The sequence below is a fragment of the Eschrichtius robustus genome, chromosome 14 (assembly GCF_028021215.1).
Source record: "Eschrichtius robustus isolate mEscRob2 chromosome 14, mEscRob2.pri, whole genome shotgun sequence".
In the NCBI taxonomy this organism is placed as follows: domain Eukaryota; kingdom Metazoa; phylum Chordata; class Mammalia; order Artiodactyla; family Eschrichtiidae; genus Eschrichtius; species Eschrichtius robustus.
In genome coordinates, this window is record NC_090837.1 from 10,252,763 (window position 1) to 10,278,711 (window position 25,949).

General features: G+C 44.6%; 1 protein-coding gene across 6 annotated transcripts in view; it reads left to right on the plus strand.

The window, feature by feature from the left end:
• CIT (citron rho-interacting serine/threonine kinase) overlaps positions 1-25,949 on the plus strand; it is a 168,223-nt gene that overhangs the window by 93,459 nt on the left and 48,815 nt on the right. For all 6 annotated transcript variants that reach the window (XM_068562804.1, XM_068562806.1, XM_068562805.1 and 3 more), the window contains 10 exons: positions 472-642; positions 916-966; positions 1,503-1,556; positions 4,082-4,222; positions 6,080-6,205; positions 9,557-9,652; positions 14,031-14,147; positions 15,432-15,541; positions 16,537-16,711; positions 21,676-21,873. In XM_068562804.1, coding sequence (XP_068418905.1) covers positions 472-642; positions 916-966; positions 1,503-1,556; positions 4,082-4,222; positions 6,080-6,205; positions 9,557-9,652; positions 14,031-14,147; positions 15,432-15,541; positions 16,537-16,711; positions 21,676-21,873 — 1,239 coding nt within the window. The remainder of the gene's footprint in view (positions 1-471; positions 643-915; positions 967-1,502; positions 1,557-4,081; positions 4,223-6,079; positions 6,206-9,556; positions 9,653-14,030; positions 14,148-15,431; positions 15,542-16,536; positions 16,712-21,675; positions 21,874-25,949) is intronic.

A 25,949-nucleotide genomic window follows, 5' to 3' on the forward strand; every position in this document is an offset into this window, starting at 1 on the left:
ACTAGTACCATATCTAATTGTGTTAGGCACACATAACTTCTAAAGGACAAATCTGTATAAATGATTACCCTTGGAGGAAAGCTACGCATAAGCAGATTATCCTGGTTGTTTAAAGTACATCCCTTTCAGCTCTCCTGTGTTACAAAGGTCTTAAGGTTCTGCACTTCTTGTACGATATTATTTGCTCAAAGGATCTTATTGTGTATAGGCACATTTGTTCCAAATGGTGTTACTAGTGATTCATGATCCAGATGAAAACAGTTTAAAGATTTAATATTCTTTTCTCCCTCCTCGTCCTCCACACACCTTGCCCTTATCCCCATCTTTCTACTCACCTTTTCTCTAGGTCCATTCTCTCCGATCTCTCTTCACTGTGTCTTCCCTCTGTGCTCTGTGTTTTTCCATCTTCACCTCCCATCTTTCCTTTCAGGAGTTCCAAAATTCACCTTCCTTCCATTGCCTACTCTTTAGGAGTACCAGGCTCAAGTGGAAGAAATGAGGTTAATGATGAATCAGTTGGAAGAGGACCTGGTTTCGGCCAGAAGACGGAGTGATCTCTATGAATCGGAGCTCAGAGAGTCTCGGCTGGCCGCCGAAGAGTTCAAGCGGAAAGCAACAGAATGTCAGCATAAATTGATGAAGGTAGCCAGCTCGCTGCCGGGGAGGGTGTTTTGGGGGTAGAATCATGGATGATCTTAGCAATAATAAAGGGAACCCTAGCTTCATGAGTGTACGTTTGGGAAATAATGGGGTGCCCTGCAAAGCCTCCTGGTCTTGGTTAGAGAAGGTACTTAATTTTTTTTTATCATCATCCTCATTATTTTGGCCACAGAGACCAAGAAAGCCTGTAGTGTTGTCTTATAAGACTTTTAGGTTCTTGAGATTTTCCAATATGTTGTATCTTTTAAATTACAGGCTAAAGATCAAGGGAAGCCTGAAGTGGGAGAATATGCCAAACTGGAGAAGGTATTTTCCATTATTGGTATCGTGATTTTGGGTAGACAGCCTCTTAAATGTTGCTCTCCGTGGCCTGTCACTGGTTAAGAATACACTTGCGCTGAATAGAGAACTGTCTTCTGGGTTTATTTTGGTGGTCAGTCTCTGGATGACCATGTTTAGCTTCAGCTATGTTTCTAAAAGGGATAGAAGACACCTCATTTTTTGTTGTCAGGCCCGCTCACAGGAACACACAAACCCAGACACTCAGTAAGACACATGGGAAAATTCTTACTGTTTTAGGGTACCGGCGACTTTGGTTCTCTTTTTTTGCCATCTGTATGTGTGTTGCTGGTTCTAGAGAAATAGTCCACATGGAGGTTTGCACCGAGACATTCAAAGGTTTCTCTGATAGGCTACTGTTCTTCCTCTCCATCAGTAGGTATTGGAAAACAAAACAAAAAGACCCCAACAGAAACCTCAAGAAAATAGGACTGCAGTAAACGTAGCAAGACCTTAATGCCAATTTGCCTTTTTTGCTTTATTTCCTGGGATTTTAATCACAGATCAATGCTGAGCAGCAGCTCAAAATTCAGGAGCTCCAAGAGAAGCTGGAAAAGGTAAGCCTGAGGTGATGTTTTGGGGAACTTACCCCCCCATTTCCAAATAACTTCTTGCTTTGTCCCGGAGCACAAGAGATCAAAGAAAGAGAATTAGTCACCCAGCACTGAGGAAAATGAAGGGGGAGTGAGCTATTACCTGAAAATACCAGAGTTCTGAATACACTTTCTCCTTTTGAGACATGTCAAGCAGTGTTTGTTTAAAAAACAAACAAACAAAAAAACCAAGCTCTGTGAGATTCTCAAGTCAAAGCTCTAATCGTACTACAGCAGGACCCAAAGGGCTGTTTCGTCTCCCTTCAGGGGACCAGGTCCCCATCTTGCACTGGAGAAGCCTATGTTGTTCACGACCCAGACAGCTTTCAATCAGAGACTGTCGGCAGTCTTCCTGTGCATTGGGAGCCTGGAGGGACCAGTAGTCCTCAGGCGGTTGGGGATTGGGTGTGGGTTTGGTTTACGGCATTGGGCACAGTGTGTGCAAATGGCCCTTCCTTTAGGTGAACACGGGAAACACTAAAGAAGGGACCAGGTTGAATGTGGCCTTTCATGTCAAGAACGTTTGTGAATGTGTTTAAAAGAGTTCCTTCTTCTTGTGTTATTATAAAAACATATAACATTAAATTGTGTTATTAAAAACATATAACATTACATTTACTGTCTTAATTGTTTTGAGTGTCCAGTTCCTTAGTGTCAGATATATTCACATTGTGAGATAGATCTTGAGAACTTTGTCATCTCACAAAACTTAAACTCTCTACCTGCTAAATGCTAATCTCCCTACCCCCACCCTTGGTAACCACCTTTCTCCTTCCTTCCTTCCTTCCTTCCTTCCTTCCTTCCTTCCTTCCTTCCTTCCTTCCTTCCTTCCTTCCTTCCCTCCTTCCTCTCTCTCTCTCTCTCTCCCTCCCCCTCTCCCTTCCCCTCCCTTCCTTCCTTCCTTTTCATTCTATTTATTTTATTGAACTGTAGTTGACTTACAGTGTCGTGTTACTTTCTGCTGTACAGCAAAGTGACTCAGTTATACATATATATATATATATATATATATATATACATCCTTTTCCATATTCTTTATACATATATATGCATTCTTTTCCATATTCTTTTCCATTACGTTTTATCACAGGATATTGACTATAGTTCCCTGTGCTCTACAGTAGGGCCTTGTTTATCCATCCCATATATCGTAGTTTGCATCTGCTCATCTACGCTGCTTGTGTGACTTTGACTGCTTTAGGTACTTCCTGTGGATAGAATCATACAGTGTTTGCCCTTTTGTGACTGGCTCAGTTTGCTCAGCACAATGTCTTCGAGGTTCATCCGTGTTACAGCACGTGGCAGGATCTCCCTTTCAGAGGCTGCATAGCATTCCTTGGCCTGGATATTCCACGTTTTCTGCATCCGTTCATCTGTCCCCTTCCTACTTACTCTTGAGCTCACTACTGAAAGCCTCTACTGCCCTCTTTCAGCTAGAAATTTGTGTGAGGATTCATATCTCCTAGAACTCTGCTCTCCAGTAGAAGTGGGAAGCAACCCACACATGTCAGCCTCAGAAGTAATTTTAAGTTTCCTAGTAGCCACATTAAAAAAGGGAAAAAAGGTAAAATCCTCTGAATGATATAGTTTTCTTAATCCATTACGTACAAAGCATTGCAGCATGTAGTGATATTAAAACATGTACACTGCTTCAGTTTTTAAATGAATTAAACTTAAATAAAATTTAAAATTAATTTCCCAGTCACAGCAACCATGTTTCAGGTGCTCACCGGGCACACGTGGGGAGCAGCTCCCACGTTGGACAGTGCTGGCCTCGAAGTTGGAGTTCCTTTGCCGTTTTCACTTTTTAAAACTATAATCTCAAGCAAATGAGTGTGAGGTTGTTGGTTTCTTACACTCAGATCTTTACTGTGATGCTGGAAGAGCTGCAGTATAGTTAAGACCCAAATAAAAATTAACTTCAAAAGGGTTCGCTGTTTTTTCTTTAAACGTGAATTTGCGAGTCACCACGAACAGTGTGGTGGTTGTGCCCTTTGATAGGTTTTTATTTGAGAAAAATAATTTATAGTTTTTATCTTGTTTTCTTATAAAAGTAGTACCAATTCCCCTTAGGAAAATCAGCAAATGAGATGATTAAATAGGGAGACAATTAACAGTCCGGGATAAATACATTAATCCCTGGGCAGATGAACCCGAGACCTTTTTGTTTGCATTTATTATGTTATATTGAATCGAAGATGCTAATGATTGTCCGATACCCCATTATCTTCTGTACCCCAAGAAAGAAAAAAACACCGTCTCAATTTTAATTGTAGATGCATTCCAAATTCAGTGATGTTAAAAAAATATATATAAGTGCACCTTAGGACAGACGAAACACAGAATAAAATGAAACGTTTATATGTTTTGAAAAATGGATAAAAATATCCATTCAGTGTGACCCGATTTTTTTTCCTGTTTAGGAGATGGTCCCCATCTTTTTCCGTGGATAAACTGGGCCATCTCTCCCCCGTTCCTTCTCCTTTCAGGCCGTGAAAGCCAGCACGGAGGCCACCGAGCTGCTGCAGAACATCCGCCAGGCGAAGGAGCGGGCCGAGCGCGAGCTGGAGAAGCTGCACAGCCGCGAGGACTCTTCCGAAGGCATCAGGAAGAAGCTGGTGGAAGCCGAGGTGAGCAGGGAACCTCCAGCTCCCGGGTCCCAAGGTGCCTGGCCTCCGGCTGTGCAGGGGAAGAAACCTCAGGACCACCCTCTCTCTGCTCCTGTTCGTCCAAACCGCTTTCCCTTCCGCCAATCCCTTTGAAACCCGAGAGGCTCGGGACCATTTTCCCCAAAGGGGAGAAGGATTTGTCACAGCAGCTCTGAGTAGAAAGATGTTTTGATAAAACTTTTCCTTCCTATTTGTTTTCCTCTGACCCGTTCGCCCGTGTGGGAGGATTCACGTCTACCTAGATGAAGTGTGATGCCATCCCTGAGGTTTCCTTTTTCTTCCCTCTGCACCCTTGCTTGTCCTCACCTTCTCCCCCACGGTGTTAATAATATATTAATTTTCGAGGCTTCAGCTGTGACCTGTGTGTGTTGATAACTCCCAGATCTATATTTTTGGGCCTCTTCTCTCTGTCCAATTCTTTGTTGTTGTTGTTGTTGAAACCAATTATACAGGAAACACACGAGTGTCTTCTCATTGTGAAAAACAGAGAACTGAAGAATACAGAATAAAAAGGGACGTTTCCCCTTTGCTGCCCTCCGCCTCCCCTGACGCCTGGGTGATGGGTCCATGGAACGGATGTGTCATAGTCGATTTAACCACCCCCCTGTCCTGGACTGCTTCTCCCTGTCACGGTGCTGGCGTTGAACCTACTTGCCTACGTCTCTTTGGGGCCAGCCTCACCCACGATCCAGGAAGTATTTCCCACTGCTCCCCTGACATCTTGACTGGGTGTCTGAACAGTGCCTCCGATCTAGAATGAACTCAGTATCTTCCCTGACAAGCTGGGTTGCCTTCTCAGTCTTCCTCGCACCGGTCAGGGCCCCCATTCATCCATCTGGTCACCTGAGGCTTGACACCTTGACATCATCTGCTGCTTCTCCCTGGGCCCTGCCATTCCGAGAGTCCCTCAGCCCTGTAAATACACCCACACTGTCTCCGCCGTCCACCCTCTGCTGGCCATTTCTGCAGGCCTCCCCACAGGGTAGGCCCTCTTCCTCTTAGCTGGGTGAATGTAGTAATCTCTCGGCTTTCTGCTTCCAGGCTCACCTTCCTCCCATCTAGCTCAGACGGGGTCAGACTCGTGGACCTCAAACTCCAGGCTCATCAGCACCCCTTGCCCCATCCCAAACCTTTCAGGGCTTCCCTACATCTTAGGTGCATGAGACTCTCAGCCATTTGACCCACACATGCTCCCCTTTCCCGTTTTCTCCTGCTCCTCCGCTATTACACCTTATGCAGTAGCCCCTCTACGCTCCACCTGGGGCCTACGCCGGCTCTCGGCCACCTCCGCACTGCTGCTGCTGCTGCGCCTTTTTTGAAAGGCCTTCCCCCCTCCCCTCCGGCCCTCTCCCCTCCAGCCTCCCTCATCCTGGCCCGCTCCACGGCGTACACGTCCCCTCACCTGCTCAGTTCAGAGCCCTCCCTCCTGCCTGCACCCTCCCGCAGCCCTCTGTACCTGTTTGCTTCACGGCCCTGGCCCTCTGAACCCATATCGTGTTTATTTGTGTTTATCTTACCTCTTCCAAGGGCAGGCATTCTGTCAGCTTCCTCTCGGTATTTTCCACGATGCCTAGTGTGGTACTTTGCAGATAGTAGGTGCTTGGTAAATATTTGAATGAATGAATGCACTCTTGTAACCTGCACAAGCGAGTACTCCTCGGATCACAGAACTGTGTTTTCCTCACCGTGGCTTCGGGTGCCTGAGACTTCTCTTCCCGCCTCGAGCGTACGCTTCCCGAGGGCCCCCTCCCTCGGCGCAGGCGTCGTGCCCGTAGCGGTTACCCCATTAAAACTCTCTGATTGATTCACGACCTACAGGAACGCCGCCACTCTCTGGAGAACAAGGTAAAGAGGCTAGAGACCATGGAGCGTAGAGAAAACAGACTGAAGGATGACATCCAGACAAAGTCCCAACAGATCCAGCAGATGGCTGATAAAATTCTGGTGAGCAGGAACCAAAGTTGACAAGTTCAAAGATAACAGGTTAGAGGTTGTAGAGGGAAGGGGGTCAAAAGAAGAACCAACCACCGTCACAGGGGAGGTTATCAGCAAACAGTTGAATTAAGAGGAAGTGGTTTTAGTGGACGCCACGTCAGAGACCAGCACGAATAACCACAGGCTGGACATGTCAGCACGGGTAACAGCTCCATCAGTATGATTTTTTTTTGCTCTGTTTGCTACTGCCTGACTTTTAAAAACGCGAACGTGCACACGCTGTCATTTCCGATACATTTTTACAGGAGCATTTACGTACTTCTATCAGCAGAGTTTTGTATGGCCATTAAAGTTGCAAATGCCCATTTGAAAAAGGTGTAGGGATTCAGGGCTTTAAGACCGACACCCAGATTCTTGCTTTTGCAGAGGAAACAAATTAGTCACGCAGATTTTTTCAGAGTAGTATTTGTCATGGATCCGTGTCCACCCACTCGCTTTCCCTGCTCCAGTTGGTGGTTATTATTATTATTATTTTCACTTTCCTTAGAGATAGCAGATCGTCTTTTAGGTTTGTAATCACGATGATTCTGTTTTCGGCTCTGACGACCAAATTAACTTGGTCAAGGAAGGCTTGGGTGGTGCTTGCCGACGTGTCAAAGTTTTGCTCTTGCCAGGGTGAAAGGCAGGTGAACCTTTAAAAGACTCTCCTTGGATTTCAGTCCCCAAACCAAGAATTTGATGCCACTTTGGGGAGCCTGTTTGTAGCCCTTGCCTCCCTGCCCTCAGGACTGACTCTGGAGTAGTCGGGCGTTCCTCTGCACCAGAAAAGAGACAAGGTGGTGAGCGGGGTGCTTCCCACCTCCCTCTCTCTCTCTCTCCCTCTGCATCACTTCTGGGAAACGAGTCACCGGCAACTATATGAACTCAAGAATGACCGACTTATAGGCCTATATACTTAATACCGAAAAAAAAAAAAAAAAAAGAAAAGAAAACCCAACCCTTCAAAACGTTACATTTCTGTTTGTCTATATTCATGAGCGTGTGGGCACTCTTGAACACACAGGTGAAAAGAGAAACCAGTTAAATTGTTTTGCTCTGACACACAGTCTTCATAGATAACGTCTACACACAAAGGCAAATGTGATTGTCAGTCTACCCTTTCTGTTCTCTCGTTCCATCATCCAAGTATCTCTTGGCGATTGTCAAATGTGTGAATTTTACCGTGAGTCAAATGAATTCCCACGGAGATTCCACCACCGCTACCCCCCTTGCTTGGTGCAAACGACGTGGTTAAGTCTTGTGGTTGCAAAGTGTTTCTCTGTTTAATGGTGATGTGTTCATTCATTCATTCAACAAATATTTAATGAGCTTCTACTATGTGCCAGGCACTGTTCTAGGAGCTGGGAATAGAGCAACGAACAGTACTGTTTGCGTAACAGGACTGAAGAATCTGATCCAACACGTGTAGAGAAGATAACGTTTTAAAAAATGACAACAACAACAAAAAATGCCAAACTGTCAAGAAGTCAGGTTTTAGAATGTCCGCTTTTCCAAGGTTCGCTTGCCAGTTAAAATGTGGGAGTGTAGAGTTCTGCATTCCTGGATTATATGTTGTAAACTCCCATGCATATGTAGACCGGAAATTTGATCTTAAGGTTGTCAGTCTCAGGTATCTGAGTTTTCGACCTGTTTTCAGATTGATTTCCATTCCTGTGCTGTCTTAGGAGGTCTGAAACTAAGACAAGACGATTATCAAGTGATTTCTAAAATAAAGAAAAAGTAGGCAGATCTCTTTTTCCAAGTGTATCTTGCCACCTGTCCGAGTACCTCTGTGGTTGTGACTTCATTTATCGGAGGGTGCCTTTTGCTCAAGAACCTGATGCTTAGGTTGTGAAGTATCTGGGATATGGGCAAAGAGGGGTCCTTAATACTGTTACATAATGATGATGCTTGGAAACACATCCCAAATATCATTTGCATTAAAATATTTGCTATTCTGATAAGAACTTTCAAAACAGCTAATTGGGGTTCTCATTATAGCAGAGTCTTTTGCTTTAATAAAAGACCTCATTGCCAGGGATCCTTTAATATACATAAAGCCCTTAAAGTATGTTTTTATTACTTAAAATCCTGTTTACATTCAACTTTTCAAGATAACATCTGTTAGCTTGCAGTAGATCTTGTGCACCTGGTCTTAACATTGAATACTTTACTGGCCCCCAAAGCAAAGTCAACTGCTTGCAGACTTTAGAATTTCAAAAGCTTAATCAGTAACATTTCATGTGTGTGTGAATCTAAAATTATTTTTTTCTCCATTTTATGGGCATATCCTGTATAATTTCCTCGTTCTTCAAAATTCTTATAATTATTTCCATTTCAAAGGAAAATTTCAAGATAGTGTGAAGAGACAAAAACTTGGAGTAATGACTTTTGTTATTAGTAATTAACTAATGGGTCCAGATTCATAAGAATTAATGTAAACGCAGATAGCTTCATTTAGAGAATGTTTCGGTGAGTTGAATGCTGCCTTTTACACGATCAGTTTATAATACGTTGGCAAATGAATTGGTATAATTTCCAAATGAATTACAATTTTGTTTGAAAGCAGAAATCTTAATAAGAGAATGAAGAGGACATTACATTTGAGCTATTTATATTACTCCACGTTCTCTTCCTCTCTTCAATGTATGTGTACACGTTTATGTCATTTTTAGTCAATTTTATGTTCTGCCTTGTTCCCATTAGCATCATATCATGTAAACTTCATATAAACATGATATCATATGAACACCTCCAGATATTCACATGCTCCATATTACCAGTCAGTTAAAGTAATCATTCAAAACTCAAAGTGTTTGAATTGTTACATTAGTTTTCCTTCTTAGCTAGGGTTCCTGAGCAATCATTTTGTTAATGAGGAAAATACAAAAAATTTTTTTATCCTCATAATAAATTAACTTAAAACTTAAAATTGATGTTACTTTCCTCATTTAAGGCCGTCAAGACAGTGGTCAGGGGCTTTGTGCTGTACTGAGTTTTTCCAAATTGTGTTGCCTCGTCACTCTCATTTCTCTAGGCAGAGATGAAGAGCTGCCTTTGTTTGACCTGTCGCACTGACAGATTTCTGATCCCAGCCCACCAGCCATGTGTTTATGTGTGTGGATACTCGGAGCTGGAAAACCCAGGGCCAAGGCTTGGTGGTGGTTTCCTTTCCCAAGAGCCTTAAGGGCTAGTCATGAAGAAACAGATGCCTGTTGCCTTTGGTGCCTGTGCCAAAGTGGTGTCTCCTGTGAACGTCTTTAACATGCATCGGCTCTGTCCTTCCCTTGCACACCTGACCATCTGTTCTTTTGTGTCCAGGAACTGGAGGAGAAGCACCGAGAAGCCCAGGTCTCAGCCCAGCACCTGGAGGTGCACCTGAAACAGAAAGAACAGCACTACGAGGAAAAAATTAAAGTAAAGACACTTTACAGTCTTCCCTGCCCTTCCTCCTATAGCACCATGTAGCTCCTTTCTCTTCCCAGGCACTTCGAGCCACTTCTTGCTAGAACAAAGGACTCTCCGTGGTAAATGCTGTCCTTGGGCCATGGTGGGAGGTCTTGGGGTGTTATCCTTGGGGCGGATTGGATATCCGAAGTTCAAAAATAGTTTATTATTTAAGAAAATTTGATCGTCATGTGTCTCAATTCCATCTTTAAGACGTTTTTTGATCCACTGTCACTGAGTCCATGATAATTTAGATTTAGAGAGATTCACCATCTCCTTGCTTTTAATTTCCTTCTTGCATCTTAAACCTGGAATTCTTTTCCTTTTTTATAAAGTGTATCCTTGAGGACTTTCTTTAGTGAAGGTCTGCTGGTGCCAGGCTCTCTGTTTTGTGTGTCTGAAAATGTCTCTATTTCATCCTTGTTCTTGAAAGATGTTTTGACTGGGGATAGAATTCTAGGTTGGCAGTTATTTCTTACACTTTTTGAAGATATCATTCCATTGACGTTTGGCTTTTATTATTGCAGTTGACGGTCAGCTGTCAGTCTAACTGTTGCTTTCTTTGAAAGCAGTCTTTCTTTTTTCTTTTACAACTTTGTTTTATCTTTAATTTTCTGAAGTTTTACTGTGATGTGTCTAGATGTGGAGTTATTTTTATTTATCCTCCTTGAGGTATACTGGACTTTGGAGTATATGTATATATTTTAAAAAATCAATTCTGTAAAGTTATTGGTTGTTATATCTCAAGTATTGTCTCTTCCCCTTCTCTCTTTCCTTCCCTTATGAGAATTTGATTAGACATGTGTTAGATTACCACCAATCTATCCTTTTTTTTTTTTTTTTTTTTTTTTTGTAGTTTCCATTTCCTTGTCTTTTGGTGCTACATTCTGGTTAAGCTCTGACTGATTTTCCAGTGTACTAACCCTTACCTGTCTAATTTGCTGTTAAACCCATCCATTGAGGTATTTTTTAATTAATTAATTAATTAATTAATTTTTGGCTGTGTTGGGTCTTTGTTGCTGCGCATGGGCTTCTCTCGAGTTGTGGCGAGCGGGCTTCTCATTGCAGTGGCTCCTCTTGTTGTGGAGCACAGGCTCTAGGCACACGGGCTTCAGTAGTTGTGGCACATGGCTCAGTAGTTGTGGCTCGCAGGCTCTAGAGTGCAGGCTCAGTAGTTGTGGCGCACGGGCTTAGTTGCTCCGCGACATGTGGGACCTTGCCAGACCAGGGCTCGAACCCGTGTCTCCTGCATTGGCAGGCGGATTCGTAACCACTGTGCCACCAGGGAAGTCCCCATCCATTGAGTTTTAAATTTCAGTTATTGTATTTATTTGTTTCTTGACATCCTGTTTGGTTCTTCCCCAAGTTTACTAGATTATTTAAGTCAATAACTTTCTATTTCCTGCATTGATTTGAAGCTTATCTTCTGCTTCTTTAAATGCATTAGCGTAGTTGTTTTATGATCTGTATCTGATGATTCCAGTATCTGAAGGTCTGTTTCTGCTCTGTTGTTTCTCTTGGCTCTTTTCCATGGTCTCTCTCTTTTTTGTGTGCCTGGTCAGCTGCTCATTTTCCTTGGAAAATTAATAATGAGAATTCTTTGAGGCCTTGAATGAAAATGTGTGCCCACCTTGTGGGTGGCCCTGGGCTTTGACTTCTTTGTCTTCTTACCCTTTGAGGCAATTAAGAATGAAGCTCAAGTTTATCTGGTTCAGCAAATGCCTCAAGTTCAAAATAGCTGGGTTTCTGCTTTCACTTAGATTTTAGTCTGTAATTTCTTACTCTCTTGCCAACTTTTAGGTGCTTTTGGGAAAATGTTTTCCATATTCTATCTAGCATTTTAAATCATTTTTCATAGAAGAACTGGCCTAAATAGTCCAGCCTATCATATAAAATAATAAATTCAATTATTATTTTACTTACTGAAATTATTATTTCAATTCAATTATTATTAATAAGTTCAGTGATCAGAAATGACTGCCAGCCTATCTGTTTCCTTTTGAAATCACATCACATTTTCATCATGATTTTGGACTGAGCCTTTAGCTAATTCTTACGTTCTTGAGAATCAGACATTGTTCATTACCATCTCAAATATTGTCTCTTTCCCTTCCAAGTCAGACAGTGAAGGAGGCTTTTAATTTTTGTGATGATCATGTTATTGATTTGGTTGGTATTCTCAAAGAGTTGGCTGTTCCTTTTCTGGAGAACCACACATGTACATGCTCACACAGCATCTTCACCATCACTACCCTGACACTTTCCTTCTTTTACCCCTCGTGCTACTTTTGGTTATTTTTCATTGAAAGAAATACCAGGAAAATAACCCAGAAGGGACGACACCGTGTTTTCGTGTGACCCTCTACTTTAGTGCATTTACCTACCAGTCCTTTTGGTTTGAGTTCTTACTGGTGTCCAGACTTTCATCCTTGAAATAAACTGACTTTCAGAAAATTATGAGAATGTATACAGTAGTCCACTGGTATCTTTCCATGATGAAAATAACCTTTGCAAATCCATTCTGTAATTTGGGTCAGTATATTGACTTTTCTGCCAAAAAGCCATGTTCTGTCGATATCTTCAATTGATATAAATGTCTACAGTGGAATCTCTCATTTCAAACAAATTCCTTGCTTCCCTCCCATGCATCTTCTTGTTCATCCTCCTGTCAGTTTAACCCAATCAAAGCCGGGAGGTGTACATCCTTGAGAAAGGCTCGTTCCTTGTGGCTCACACTTAACCTATGTTGGTATCCACCGCTGCCAAAGTGGAGGTCTTAGTTTGAGCAGAGTCATCCTGAAAAATGTGCTTCATTGCTTTAGCACCGCATGAAAAAAGAGCATTCCTGGTCTAGACATTATGTGGTCTCTGCTACCTTCTAGATGGCAAGAACTTGGCTTTATAGATCCTAGAGAATGTTAGGGAAAGATCTGTTTTCTTCTGTCTTCCCTCCTGGCATCTTTATGAAACCATTTCTTTTTAGTCTGCTCTGCTTTGTGTTCCTGTTCCATCCCCTGTGAGGCCATTTTGGTAATAATTGTGATCATACCCCAGATTCTGTCCTTTTCTTGTTCATAATTTTAGAATCGTGCCCTGACATCCAAGAGAGCGGGCCACTTATCCTCTTGAGGTTCGTCCCTTCTCCCATGACCCCGTCCTCCACCTCTTATTCTTCTCTGCCAACTCTCACTCTATTTTTTTCATCAGTCAGTTCTAGTTTAAAGCCCTCTTTGAAATCTGTTCTTTCCTTTCTTTATCATGTGGACCCCCTCCCTGTTCATTGGCTCTTTTCAGCGACTGTGTCCCCATGAGCTACGAAGGGCCCATCACAATAGATAATGCGGGAAAGGCAGATTTCAGTTCCCATCTGTGACCCCAATTCTTTGGGCTTTCTTCCCAGTATCAGATGCAGTCGCCATCATTCAGAGAAGCACAGTGATGAGAAACACAGGGTCGTGGTCAAAGGCTCGGCAAGTTATGATGTCGCCTTCCTTTTCTCCTCTCTTTTTCACCAGTTGTTCTGGCAGCTGGTGGGGCTGTGTGTGTCCCTCGCAGAACATTAGATCAGCTGGTGGATGGTGACACCATTACTGTTTTATTTTTTCCTCTTGGGAACAGTAGGTGCTTACAGTGGCATTCTCAGCACTGAGAACACAAGATTTCTCTTCCCCTGGGAAAGATTTCTCTTTCCAATGACTTTTTATTTTCACCCCCAGCTGGATCAGAGGAAAGAACGGAGGAAAGAGGCCTTTTTTTTTTTTTCCCCCCTTTCCTTTATGCTGTCTCTTCAGTCTATTGACTCCCCACCTACTTTTATCGGTGGGCAGAATCCACTCGTCCCTGGCTGTTTCTGAACGTCAGCCTTGGTCACACAGACTTCCTCGGTCTTCGGCTTTCCATCTCTCCACACACAGCCTGGAGATAACGAGATTAATTTTGTACAAATTAAGAGCAAGCAGTGTTCTGAAAACTACTGGCGCATTGACTACGATAACATTGCCCCTAGGTAATAGCTGCAAATCGCTAAGATCTCTAGAGAGATCTTTTTTTTTTCCCTCTCATTCTGGAGTCCACCTCCCCTTTGGCTATACTTCTCAGGTCATTTTGGCTGCTGATTTAAAAATAAGTTCTTAGTTCACGTCCTCCGGTTACTTGCCATTTGATGGTCATACTTGACTTCTTAACCTCCTCCTGGCTGATAGACAGACCCCCACTCCCTCGCTGTGCCCCGGAGTTGGGGCAGCGTGGCTTCTCCACTGCTTTTCCCCTCCTTTCCTGTGTTTCTCCAGTGCCTCTGGTTAGTCTGCTCTGCTCAGGACGCTTAACTTCTCCTTTTGTTTTTCCTCAGGTGTTGGACAATCAGATAAAGAAAGACCTAGCCGACAAGGAGACTTTGGAGAACCTGATGCAGAGACACGAAGAGGAGGCCCACGAGAAAGGCAAGATTCTCAGCGAACAGAAGGCGGTAGGTAGACAGAATCTCACAGCCGGTCTCCAAGGGAGGGCGTGTGAACCACGCCAGGAGGCCCCCACTGGAGAAGAGTCCATTTGGTCTGTTTTGTCCCGTGGAGTCTGCTGCTAACAGAAAGCTCTCCCTGCAACCCCTTCTCATAAAAGCAGTGGCAGTGGTGGCTCGGGGTGGCCAGTTTTGCCCTTCACGCCCTTCTTTAAGAACTCACGCTGACCTGCGTCAACTAGAACCCTGTCTTTCAACACACCAACCCCCCGCCACCTCCCCGACGAAGTGCCCGGTGGCCTGTGGCCGCCCTTAGGCATCTCGTTTCCTTTCTAATCTGTATAGGCAGGTGTTTCAGAAACTTGCAGCTTAAAAGTTTCCCCTGTTGTGCTTGTTAATCTACTTATTATCTCAGACCCTACCGAGACTTTTCACAACAGGATATCTATTTATTATTTATTTATTATTTTTAGTTTTTGGCTGTGTTGGGTCTTCGTTTCTGTGTGAGAGCTTTCTCCAGTTGCGGCGAGTCGGGGCCACTCTTCATCGCGGTGCGCGGGCCTCTCACTACCGCGGCCTCTCTTGTTGCGGAGCACAGGCTCCAGACGCGCAGGCTCAGTAATTGTGGCTCACAGGCCCAGTTGCTCCGCGGCATGTGGGATCTTCCCAGACCAGGGCTCGAACCCATGTCCCCTGCATTGGCAGGCAGAGTCTCAACCACTGCGCCACCAGGGAAGCCCACAACAGGATATCTAAAGGAGGGTCCTGGGAAGCGATATTTTTGACCAGCACGCCGCCCCCCGCCCCTTTCCTGCCCTGGGCAATTATTATGTTTCATTAAGTTGGGGAAGCTTTGATGCAGAGAATCTAGGACAGTAGGGGCTGGGTGAGAAGGAATCACCCAGAGAACGACAAACTCGTGGGTGATGAGAAATAGGAACTTGCAGATGCAAGTTTAGAGGCTCTGGCAGGCTCAGGGCGCGTGTGGACGACACGGGGATTTAACGAGGCCTGTCAACTCACGGAATGCCAGGTTCCTCAAGAGGTCCTCTCGCGTGTGCTTACTGCAGGCCCCTTAGCTAGTGAGGGGATTTGTAGTCTCCGTTTGATAAAACAAATGAGTGCCATCGTTGGAGCAGTGAGATCTGCGCTCCTCAGGGTACAGGCTAGTTGAGGCTCTGGTCTAATGGCCTGCCTTTCACATGACACTTTTCCCCACTCACGTGGCCCACTTCCCTCTCATTCCGGTGTTACCGTCTGTGTGCGAGGCTCCAAAGATCCCCCGTGTTTCAGATGATCAACGCCATGGATTCCAAGATCAGATCCCTGGAACAGAGGATAGTGGAATTGTCGGAAGCCAATAAACTTGCGGCAAACAGCAGTCTCTTTACCCAGAGGAACATGTAAGTGTTCACATTCTAGCTGTGTGCTTGATTCCACTTTGGTCTTCTCTCCTGGCCACAAACTCTGTTCTTCTGTCTGGCGGAGCAGGAGCGGATTTAACGACTCCTGTGGCGGGGCCCGGCCTCCGTATATTTATGTCATTTTGCCCTCTCTGAAGTGGTCTCACTCTACCCGCCCTCTCTTTTGAGCTGCGTTTTCTTAAATGCTTCAAGTTACCATCCCACCACAGAGTGTTTTGGTCTCTCTAATGAAGTAATTTACAGTTTGCTTCTGGAGACCTCGTTCCCCAGACTCGCCTCCTGTAATCAGCCAGAGGTGATCTCAGGTGTGCCCAACTGGGCCATCCATTTCGCTGTTGTGAAGTTGGGCCCTTGGGGGTGAGTTTTGGGGTTCAGCAAGGACTCTCCTGTGTTCCGGGAGCACTTTGATCTTAATCTTTTTCCCCAAAGAATTACAATCTCCTTAAGAGATCTTAAACACTCCCATCTTAGTTTAAACCAGCTTGGTAGGCCGCTGTCCGATCTTTGAGCCATTCCAGCTTCTGAGCGGCCTGGTGAAGAGGTGAGCAAGGTCGACAGAGAAGTAGAAGGAGTAGCATTCTTTCTCCTCATCGCCCTCTCTTCCCCAGGGCCTGTCTTGGTGAGTCGTGAGGGTGCTCCTGTACTCTCAGGAGGCCCTTTCTGCTCTCCTGTACAGACTGGAAAAATAAAAAGGTCTACCAAAGGAGTGAAATGATGGTATCTCTTGCATCCCCCTTGACCATACTTAATGCCATTGACGAGGGACTCTGAGCAGTGGGGACTAAATGGGCCCCAGGTCCCCGTGCTGGGGCCATGCACGCGAGGCCGGGTCAGGGCGGCGCTGACCTGGGAACGAGTGTGGTCCGCTTGCTGAGACGCACCTCTCGCCCTGCTTCTGCCCGTCCTTCTGAGGGGACATGCTCGCCTCTAATGAGACTGTGAATTTGCTTGGCTCCTCCCACCACCCCCACCAGGAAGGCCCAGGAAGAAATGATTTCAGAACTCAGGCAGCAGAAGTTTTACCTGGAGACACAGGCTGGGAAACTGGAGGCCCAGAACCGGAAGCTGGAGGAGCAGCTGGAAAAAATCAGCCACCAAGACCACAGCGACAAGAATCGCCTGCTGGAGCTGGAGACCAGGCTGAGGGAGGTGAGAGTGAGGGGTGATCTCCCGAGGCTGTTTGTTGGAGGACCCAGGGGCCCCCAGTCATCCAAGCGTCAAGCACAAATCAGTACTTACACGAGAGCCATTGTGTGTGGTGGTGAAGAGTGCAGACAGGGCCATGGGGGTCTGCGGTAGAATTCCACTTCCCCTTTTTAGGCGTTTGGTAACCTCGGGTGGGGCAGGCTACCCTACCGCCTCTGTGCTTGAGTTTCCTCATCTGTAAAACGGCCATGAAAACGTATCTCCCTCATGGGGTCACGTGAGGATGACGTAAATTGGTGCATCTTCAAATGGGGGCAAAGTGATTCCTCCTGTATCCTGATTCATCGCGGGTCACATGACTGTGTCCATGCACGGAGTTTAACACATAGTACGGCTTAATGACAGTGACAGAGGCCCCCCCCATGACAGTGGGAGACTAAAAGAGAAATCTGAACTTTAGGTTTGTCTGATGGAAGGTGATTCGCTTCAGAGGTATTGGGTCGGCCAGAAAGTTCGTTTGGGTTTTCACATAAGATGGAAAAACCCGAATGAACTTTTTGGCCGACCCAATATTAAGGGAGCTGGGAAAGGCAGCCAGGTTTGGGGAGGGAAATACCACACATTTGGTTGCGAACCTTTTGAGGTTGACTGAAGCTGTGACTTGACATGGCTCACTGTGTATTTATCAAATGCCTGCTGTGTGCCAATTAGTAGCCAGATAGACAGTGGTGACAAGACAGACCCATCCCTGATGTCGGGGGCTGTCAGCCTGGCAGGTGGGTTTAGCTGGCACTGCCAGAGACAGGACCGGAGCTCAGGAGGGCGGTCCTTTCAAGTGGGACATCCCGGCTGGGCGTAGAGACACTGGGCTCAAATATTTGTGATGGAATTCTTCAAAGCGGAGATGATCTCTCTTAAGGCAAAGACCGTTAAGCAGACAGTCTTTAGTTAAGGACCAAACCTTGAATTCTGACGCTTAGGAATGTCTTCATTTGTACTGGAGTATTAAAATGAGGCCACTTCTCGCAAGGGCAGGAGTTGTCAAGGTGTGGACCCCGCTCTGTTAGGACCACATGGCCTGTGTGTTGAAATGCAGATTCCTGGGCGGCTTCCTCCCTCAGCTTTTTGAATGGAATCGGGGTCGGGTGGGGGTGAGGAACAGGGATTTGCATTTTTAACCGGTGCCCTGGGCGATGCTTATGCTTCCGGAGTTTGAGGGCCATTGTTCTAGGTTATCCAGAAGCCTCAGGCGGTGGTTTTACTTTTCTAATCCAGGCGATATTTTTACTCTTCAGTAAGTTTAACCACACTTCCCCGTAGTGTCAGCCTTAGGAGTGTGAGTGTAAATAACTCGGATAGATTTCTCTGAGCGTGGGAACGCTGGCTGGCTGGCTTTTGCTTTCCCTTCCCACAAATGTCTCTCTTGTGTGTCTGCCCTGTAGCTGTAGCTCCTCTGGGCATTAACCTGCCACAGGGAAGGCGTGTTGCTTTGTTCTCCAGTCAGTATAGCCAGCCCCACAGGGGTGGTGGGAGAAATTTAGGATGCTCCCTGAGGGGCTCAGGGCTGTATATGCTCCAGGGGAGTCTGGAGTTTAGCTTTATTTATTTATTTATTTTAAAATTTTTATGGGAGTATAGTTGATTTACAATGCTGTGTTAGTTTCTGCTGTACAGCAAAGTGAACAAGTTATACATATATGTATAGCTACTCTTTTTTAGATTCTTTTCCCATACAGGTCATTACAGGGTATTGAGTAGAGTTCCCTGTGCTCTATAGTAGGTCCTTATTAGTTATCTATTTTATATATAGTACTGTGTATATGTCAGTCCCAAATCTCCCAATTTATCCCTCTCCCCCTTTCCCCGTCCCCGGTAACCATAAGTTTGTTTTCTACATCTGAGAGTCTATTTCTGTTTTGTAAATTAGTTCATTTGTACTATTTTTTTTAGATTCCACATATAAGTGATATCATATGATATTTGTCTTTCTCTGACTTACTTCACTAGTATGACAATCTCTAAGTCTATCCATGTTGCTGAAAATGGCATTATTTTGTTCTTTTTTGTGGCTGAGTAATATTCCATTGTGTATATGTACCGCATCTTCTTTATCCATTCCTCTGTCGATGGGCATTTAGGTTGCTTCCATGTCCTGGCTGTTGTAAATAGTGGCGCAATGAATATTGGGGTGCATGTGTCTTTCCGAATTATGGTTTTCTCCAGATATATGCCCAGGAGTGGGATTGCTGGATCACATGGTAGCTCTATTTTTAGTTTTTTAAGGAACCTCCATACTGTTCTCCTTAGAGGCTGCACCAATTTACATTCCCACCAGCAGTGCAGGAGGGGTCCCTTTTCTCCATGCCCTCCCCAGCAGTTATTGTTTGTAGATATTTTGGTGGTGGCCATTCTCACCCGTATGAGGTGATACCTCACTGTAGTTTTGATTTGCATTTCTCTAATAATTAGCCATGTTGAGCATCTTTTCATGTGCTTTTTGGCCATCTTTGGAGAAATGTCTATTTAGATCTTCTGCCCATTGTTTGATTGGGTTGATTGTTTTTTTGATGTTGAGCTGCATGAGCTGTTTGTATATTTTGGAGATTAGTCCCTTGTCAGTCACTTTGTTTGCACATATTTTCTCCTGGAGTTTAGCTTTAAATCTAGCCAGGCGATCCGCCTTCTCTTTGCCACCTGCTGCCATTGAGATTGAGGGTAGAGGCCTCAGCCTCGGGTTTGACCCGCCTGCAAGGGTCCTGGGTGTCCTTCCCCGCAGCCCGTGTGTGCAGCGTTAGCAGTTTTCCAGCAGCTTGTGTGGCGCAGGGCCCCTGGGTTCTCCCTGCATCGGACAGCATCCTGCTCCCCAACTTCCTGCTGACGTGTGACAGTGATGTCACCGGCCTCTCATGGTTTTGCCAAGTGGCCTTGGGAGTTTTCAGGCATGCTAGCAGAGTCGCAGCCTCCTCCGGCTGCTGGCATTTTAATAAGACCAACAGTAAGTAGTTAACCCTGCCACTTTTTAGCTGTGTGACGTCTTCTCAGTTCCTGAATCTCTCGGGGCCGCAGTTTGCTTGTCTGTAAAATGGAAGTCATAGTCATACCATCCTTGTTGGGTTGTTAGGGAGATGAAATGGGTGAAGACAGTGCCTGGCACGCTGTACATGGGTACTTCACCTGCTGCTGTCACATCATCGTTGTTGCCACTGCCGCAGCCATTGTCCCCCTCGTCATCCTCACTAGAGAGAGATCATAGCCTTGGCTTCGGCTGCCGTGGACTTGTGAGGGGCTCCCAGATCCAGCCGACCCGCCCAGACCTGTCTCTTGAGTTTCTGACCTGTTGTCCCAGTAGACATTGGACACCTCCACTCAGATGTCTCCCTTGCAGCTCAAGTTCAACGTGTCAAGAGTGAATTTCTTGCCCTTCTCCTCAGATTGGCCCTTCCTCTCCTGTTCCCTGTCGTGGCCAGTGGTCTCACTGTCTTTGTAATTCAGATGCCCAGCAACATAGGTGTCACCTTTGGCTCCTCTCTGTCCTTTGTTCTCGGCCCCACTCTGAGTTAACCACTACATCCTGTTGGTTCTCTGGGCTAAATCTTTTAAAGGCTCTCTCCTCTTCATGCCTTTGGCCTTTGGGACTTGGGTGTCACCTTTTCCAGGGAGCCTTCTCTGTCCCCCTGGAGCTGGATGGGATGTCTCCTTTGGGTCCCCGTGGCCTTTCATGTTTAGCTTGTACCCTTTCGCTTTCAGTGGGCTCTCCAAGGGCAGCAAGCATCTCTTATTTGCTTGGCATCCCCATGTCTGACACAGGGTCTGGTCCCTAGGACAGCTTGTCAGTGTTGGTGACGTCAGCAGATGTGCCAGGGTCTCCCACATCTCCACGCCTTGGACGTCTTGCTTCCTCTGCTTGGGATTTTCTTTCCCTCCTTAGCTGCTTGTTTGGCTCCTGGATTCTTCAACACAGAGATCCCCAGTCACCTCCTCTCCCCCTCTGCTGTGTTCCCATCACATCCCTGCATCTCCTGACCATTGCACTCGACCACAATGTATGGCTATGGTTGGTTTTTATTTTTCTCCCCAACTTGAAGGCAGAGACTGTTTTTCATCTCCGTATTTCCTTTTACACAGAATTTGCCAAGTAAATTTTTCTTTTTCTTTTTTTTATGTTAATAGTGACTACCTTTAATATTTATTCATTATTTATTTATTTATTTTGGCTGCGCCGGGTCTTAGTTGCAGCATGCGGGATCTTCAGTTGCAGCATTCGGACTTCTTAGTTGCTGCGTGCGGACTTCTTAGTTGTGGCGTGCGTGTGGGATCTAGTTCCCCGACCAGGGATTGAACCCGGGCCCCCTGTATTGGGAGCGCAGAGTCTTACCCACTGGACCACCAGGGAAGTCCCAAGTAAATTTTTCTTGAATAGACGAAAGGTTGAGTAGATAGATGGATAGATGGGCAGATGGAGGGAAGAATGATTAGTACACAATATGACCTTAATTTGGGTTACCTAATCAGGAAAATCAGAGCAGAAATATTTAAAATAAGTAGAATGCAGTCTGTTGTTCCACTTGTATTCCCATTGTAAAGGTGTCCTTGTTACTAATACGATGTTATTTATATCTGTTTACTTTTAAATGTTTTTCTAATAAGAACAATCGTCATCATTTTCATAGGGGATTCTTGCTGTGTGGTATTTTTTTTTTTAGAAGCTTTCCCAAGCATTCGAACATACGAAAGGAAGGGATGGTTTGTATTGATAATATACATTGTATATACTCTTATGTGTTCTCACTCCTGTTGATTTTTGAGACTTATCGAAGTCAGAGCTGTTTTATTGCATTTTTTTTCCTTCTCGGTTGAGTGCTGAAAATTTGATTCCATGACCAAATTTAAGATGCAGATTGCACGGCAGGTTGCGTCTTGGCTTTCTCTTCAGTTAAGGTCAACGAGCATCTCTCTCTCTGTCTCAGGTCAGTCTAGAGCATGAAGAGCAGAAACTGGAGCTCAAGCGCCAGCTCACGGAGCTGCAGCTCTCTCTGCAGGAGCGCGAGTCTCAGCTGACAGCCCTGCAGGCAGCCCGGGTAGCTCTGGAGAGCCAGCTCCGCCAGGCAAAGACGGAGCTGGAAGAGACAACAGCGGAAGCAGAAGAAGAGATCCAGGCACTCACGGTAGGATAAGTGTGGAGCTGAGGATATTTGCTCACCCCTAGAAATGCCAAGAGAGAAAAAATAAACCAGAGAGATGCTTAATGGGCAGAAAATTGGCTTACGTAGGCTGCTTCCTCTTTGGAATTAGTAAACTAGATCAATTGGGCAATATCTGAGCTTTCCTAAGGATCTTGAAAAGGTCCTCCTTTATTTATGCATTTACCTTTTTTTAAAATAATCATCACTATATTTTAAATTTCAGTTTAACCAAAGTCTGTTTACTTGGGTCTTCTACTTTAGTTTTCAATAAACATTAAAAAAAATAATAATGTTATATCTTACAGTAGTCTTTCTACCCTATTTCTGTTTTTGTTTTGGTTAACCTCATTTGTGTTCCTTTTTTTTTTTTTTTCAAGCTGTAGATTCTGTTTTGGGTCTTATAGTATGCATTTGGTAGGTTCTGGATGGAAATGATTCTAATGAATGAGAGATTGTTTCTCTAAAAGGGACCTGGCTTCCCTGCTCTTTCTGAGAGACTGGTGTGCTCACGTGAAGAGTGTTCTCAGGAGGTATATTGTTGGTGGTGGGCGGCCCCTGGATTTAGACCTTAGTTCTTTCTGCAAGTCTTAAAACGTGACTTCGTTGGCCAATCTCCCACAGTTGATCCTTCTCACAGGGACTGACCCAGGCTAACAAAACTGACAAGAATTTTATATGTAAAAATGCCAATTTACCAGCTTTACAGAGGGAAATACAACCGCCAAGTTGACCAGGATAATCTTCACATTCTTCCCCTTCAGAGAAATCTACTTATAAATCCCATTTCTCTTGGAAGGCTGCTTGGTGGACCTGGACTCTGGGCATAGAGAGCTGAATGGGTTTAATGGCTGGTATCAACCAAGTGCATACATTTCTAATGGTAACATACTGTACTTGCCAAGCGGACGGGCACACTCATGCCTGCTGGTCAGGGTACCCCCTTCTGTGGGCAGGGCACAATGCAGCTGATGTTCAGTTTTTTTCAATAAGGTACCCAAATGGGTATCTTATTCATTCTGATTCATTTTGGATCCTGTCCCCATCTCCATCAGCAAACACCTCTAAACATCTCTTAGAGTAGGATTACTTCTGCAGATGATCATGCACTTTTGTTGCTTATGATTTACTCTGTTTAAAAGTAATACGTGTATGTATGTATATATACATATATACATACATACATCTATATATATATATAGATATATATATAGATATATAGATATATAGATATATACATACATACATATATATATATATATATATATATATATATTTTTTTTTTTTTTTTTTTTTAACTAATTTCCTTCTTAGAGGTTATCTACCACTGTTGGGTTTGGGGACCAAATTGGGAACATGATCTGAGAGTGCCAGGGTCCTTATGGACCAATCCAGGATACAGGGCCTTCCAGGATTCTGGGGATACAGAGTAACTCCTGTATAGAAGATGCTTGTGCATCCTAGATTTTCCAGGACTTATGCCAAGTTCAGATATTGGTTGCAACCTTAGTTTCCATTGTTTTCTCTATGAAAACGCTCATTAAATGATGCCATGTGCCCCCAGTATTTGGTTTGGAAAAAAAATAGTGTCTCTTTGTTTATATTCTGCCCTGTTTCAAAAATGGATTGGGAACAGTTTGGAAAGATATGAAACAGTATAACAGGATAGAATAAGAAAGAAAAGTCTAAGAGAAAAGAAGTCATAGAAGAAAAAAATGGAGGTAAGAATGAAATGAATATATACGCCAAGAAGGCGTATACGCTTTCTGGAGTGGGGTGGATGTGGAGAGAGACAGCCAGATAGCATTTCTTAGCTGCTAAAAGAGACACCTAAAATCCAACCACTATTATATTTAATGCCTTGTATATTAATATTTCCCCCCATATGAACCACCCCAGCTCTGAAGGGAGGAGACGTCAGTCATTTAATCTGTACTTAATGAGTCCTCACTGTGAGCCTGGTGCTGTGTCTTTAGCTTTTTCTCCCCAGGGGACTGGCCTGTAATCCCTCAAATCCTTTTACTCTGGAGTGGAGGAGAGGGAAGCATTTACCTCTCTACTCTGTTGGAATTGGGAGGGAGGCGGTGGTCAAGCGTCTTACCCTGCCCGTTTGGAAGGAGGAGGGTATACAAAAGAGTTTGTGTCGCTGCTGTTTATCTGTGGGGAAATTAGTCTTTCAGTCCTGTCTTGCTGCTGGTCGGAATGTGCTGTGTCTAATGGCTGCTGGACGCCTGCACGGCAGCAAGTCACGACTTAATTTAGTCAGATGAGATCACTGCCTCAGAGCATCTTAAAAAAAAAAAAAAAAAGAAAGAAAGAAAGAAAGAAACGAACCTCCCTAGGTCTGGAAACTAGGACTCTACGACTCTCACAGATGAGGATCCCTTGGAAAGTAGGGTTTGTTCACATTGATGACAGGAAAGTGCCTTTGGTCAAACAGCTGTTTGTAAGCCCATCATGCAGGAATCCAAACCTCACATCAATTTGCCTCAGTTCAGTTTGAAGGCTGTGGGTTTTTCCTCTCCCCTCCTCTTGATTATGTCCCATAAATCTGGTCATGGACCACAGGTGGCTGTTGCCTGAATGGCTTTGTTGAATTTGTTCCAAAGAATGTATTTTCTGAGAGAGAGAGAGAGAGAAAATGGTCACAGATGCAGTACCCTGACTCTCCCTCTCTCATTGTTCTGGTCCAAGTTCAGACCCAGCGTAAGCATCAATCAAATTCAATCAGCTGGATCTAAAATGATCTCCTAGGAGGCTTGTTTGCTTCATAGCAGGCTGTTTTATCAAGAAAAGCAAATAGTCAAATGGGCTATTATTGCTTTAATTCTAAGAGGTGGCCACCTCCTCACCTGGGATGGGAGCAGTTACCCTGTTTGGCTTCTGCCCCTGGGCCAAAAATAGATGGAGCACAGTTAAATGGAAGCTCTCCATTGAAGAAGTGTGGCAGGGGCCGCCAGTCGCCATTGTTGGTCTTCCTCAGGCTTTCTTTTTTTCCCACTCTCCCTTTACCCACCCTGTCAATTGCATTTGCATTGAAATTCACTGGCCGTTAAAAGCTGAGATTGAGTCAAGGTGGACAGCAACAAGAGAGTCAGATTTAAACAAAAAGCCATGCTTTTAAGATGCTTCAGTGCTTATTGGTGGAAGAGAGAATTTTCCACCTGGAACTGAAATTTATGACTCCATGTAGAGACTTCCCTGGCGGTCCAGTGGTTAAGACTTCACCTTCCGGCGCAGGGGGTGTGGGTTCAATCTCTGGTCGGGGAGCTAAGATCCCGCATGCCTTGTGGCCAAAAAACCAAAACATAAAACAGAAGCAATATTGTAACAGATTCAATAAAGACTTTAAAAATGGTCCACATCAAAAAAATCTTTAAAAAAAAAAAAAAAAAGGCTCCATGTAATGCCTTCTTCTGTGGAAGAGAATTTGAGCATGCACACTTCATTGCATGCAGACATGCGACGTGATGGGAGCGTTGCTCTGAATGGGGCCGCGGGGTAGAGGAACCGTGTGGGCTTGGCGCCCACCAGCATGGCCCCACGAACACGTTTCATGTCCCTGCCCTCACGTTCTTTTACTGATTTTGTTAAATGACTAATGCTGAATGATCAAGTCAAAAGCTAGAGACACTCGAGAAAGGGATCCTCCCAGCAGAGCGTGATGGTGGGATCCCAGAGTCATCCTCTTTGATTTGTTAAAATCATTAGTCAATGCACGCTCTCTTTTTCTCTTTTACATAACTATCAATTGTTGTATTGAATTAGTAACCCACCGGCATGATAGGCAAGATGTGAAATTGGGTCACCTAAGGTGACAGTGTTGCTTGGTGCCAGCCTTCCCAGGGAAAGGGGCGGATGCGTGGAAACCTGTGTTCTAGGATCCTGACCGTGGATCCCAGAAGGCAGTCAGACATCTAAACACATGTTTCCTTTTCACAGTTCTACAGGCATTTTCTCTCATCAAGGTTGCATAATAATTCTCTTTTCTTCATTCCTCTTGTAACTTTCCTTAAAATTAAAGAAGATATAAGTACTCCCCAGAGTGAGTGCCTCTCTGG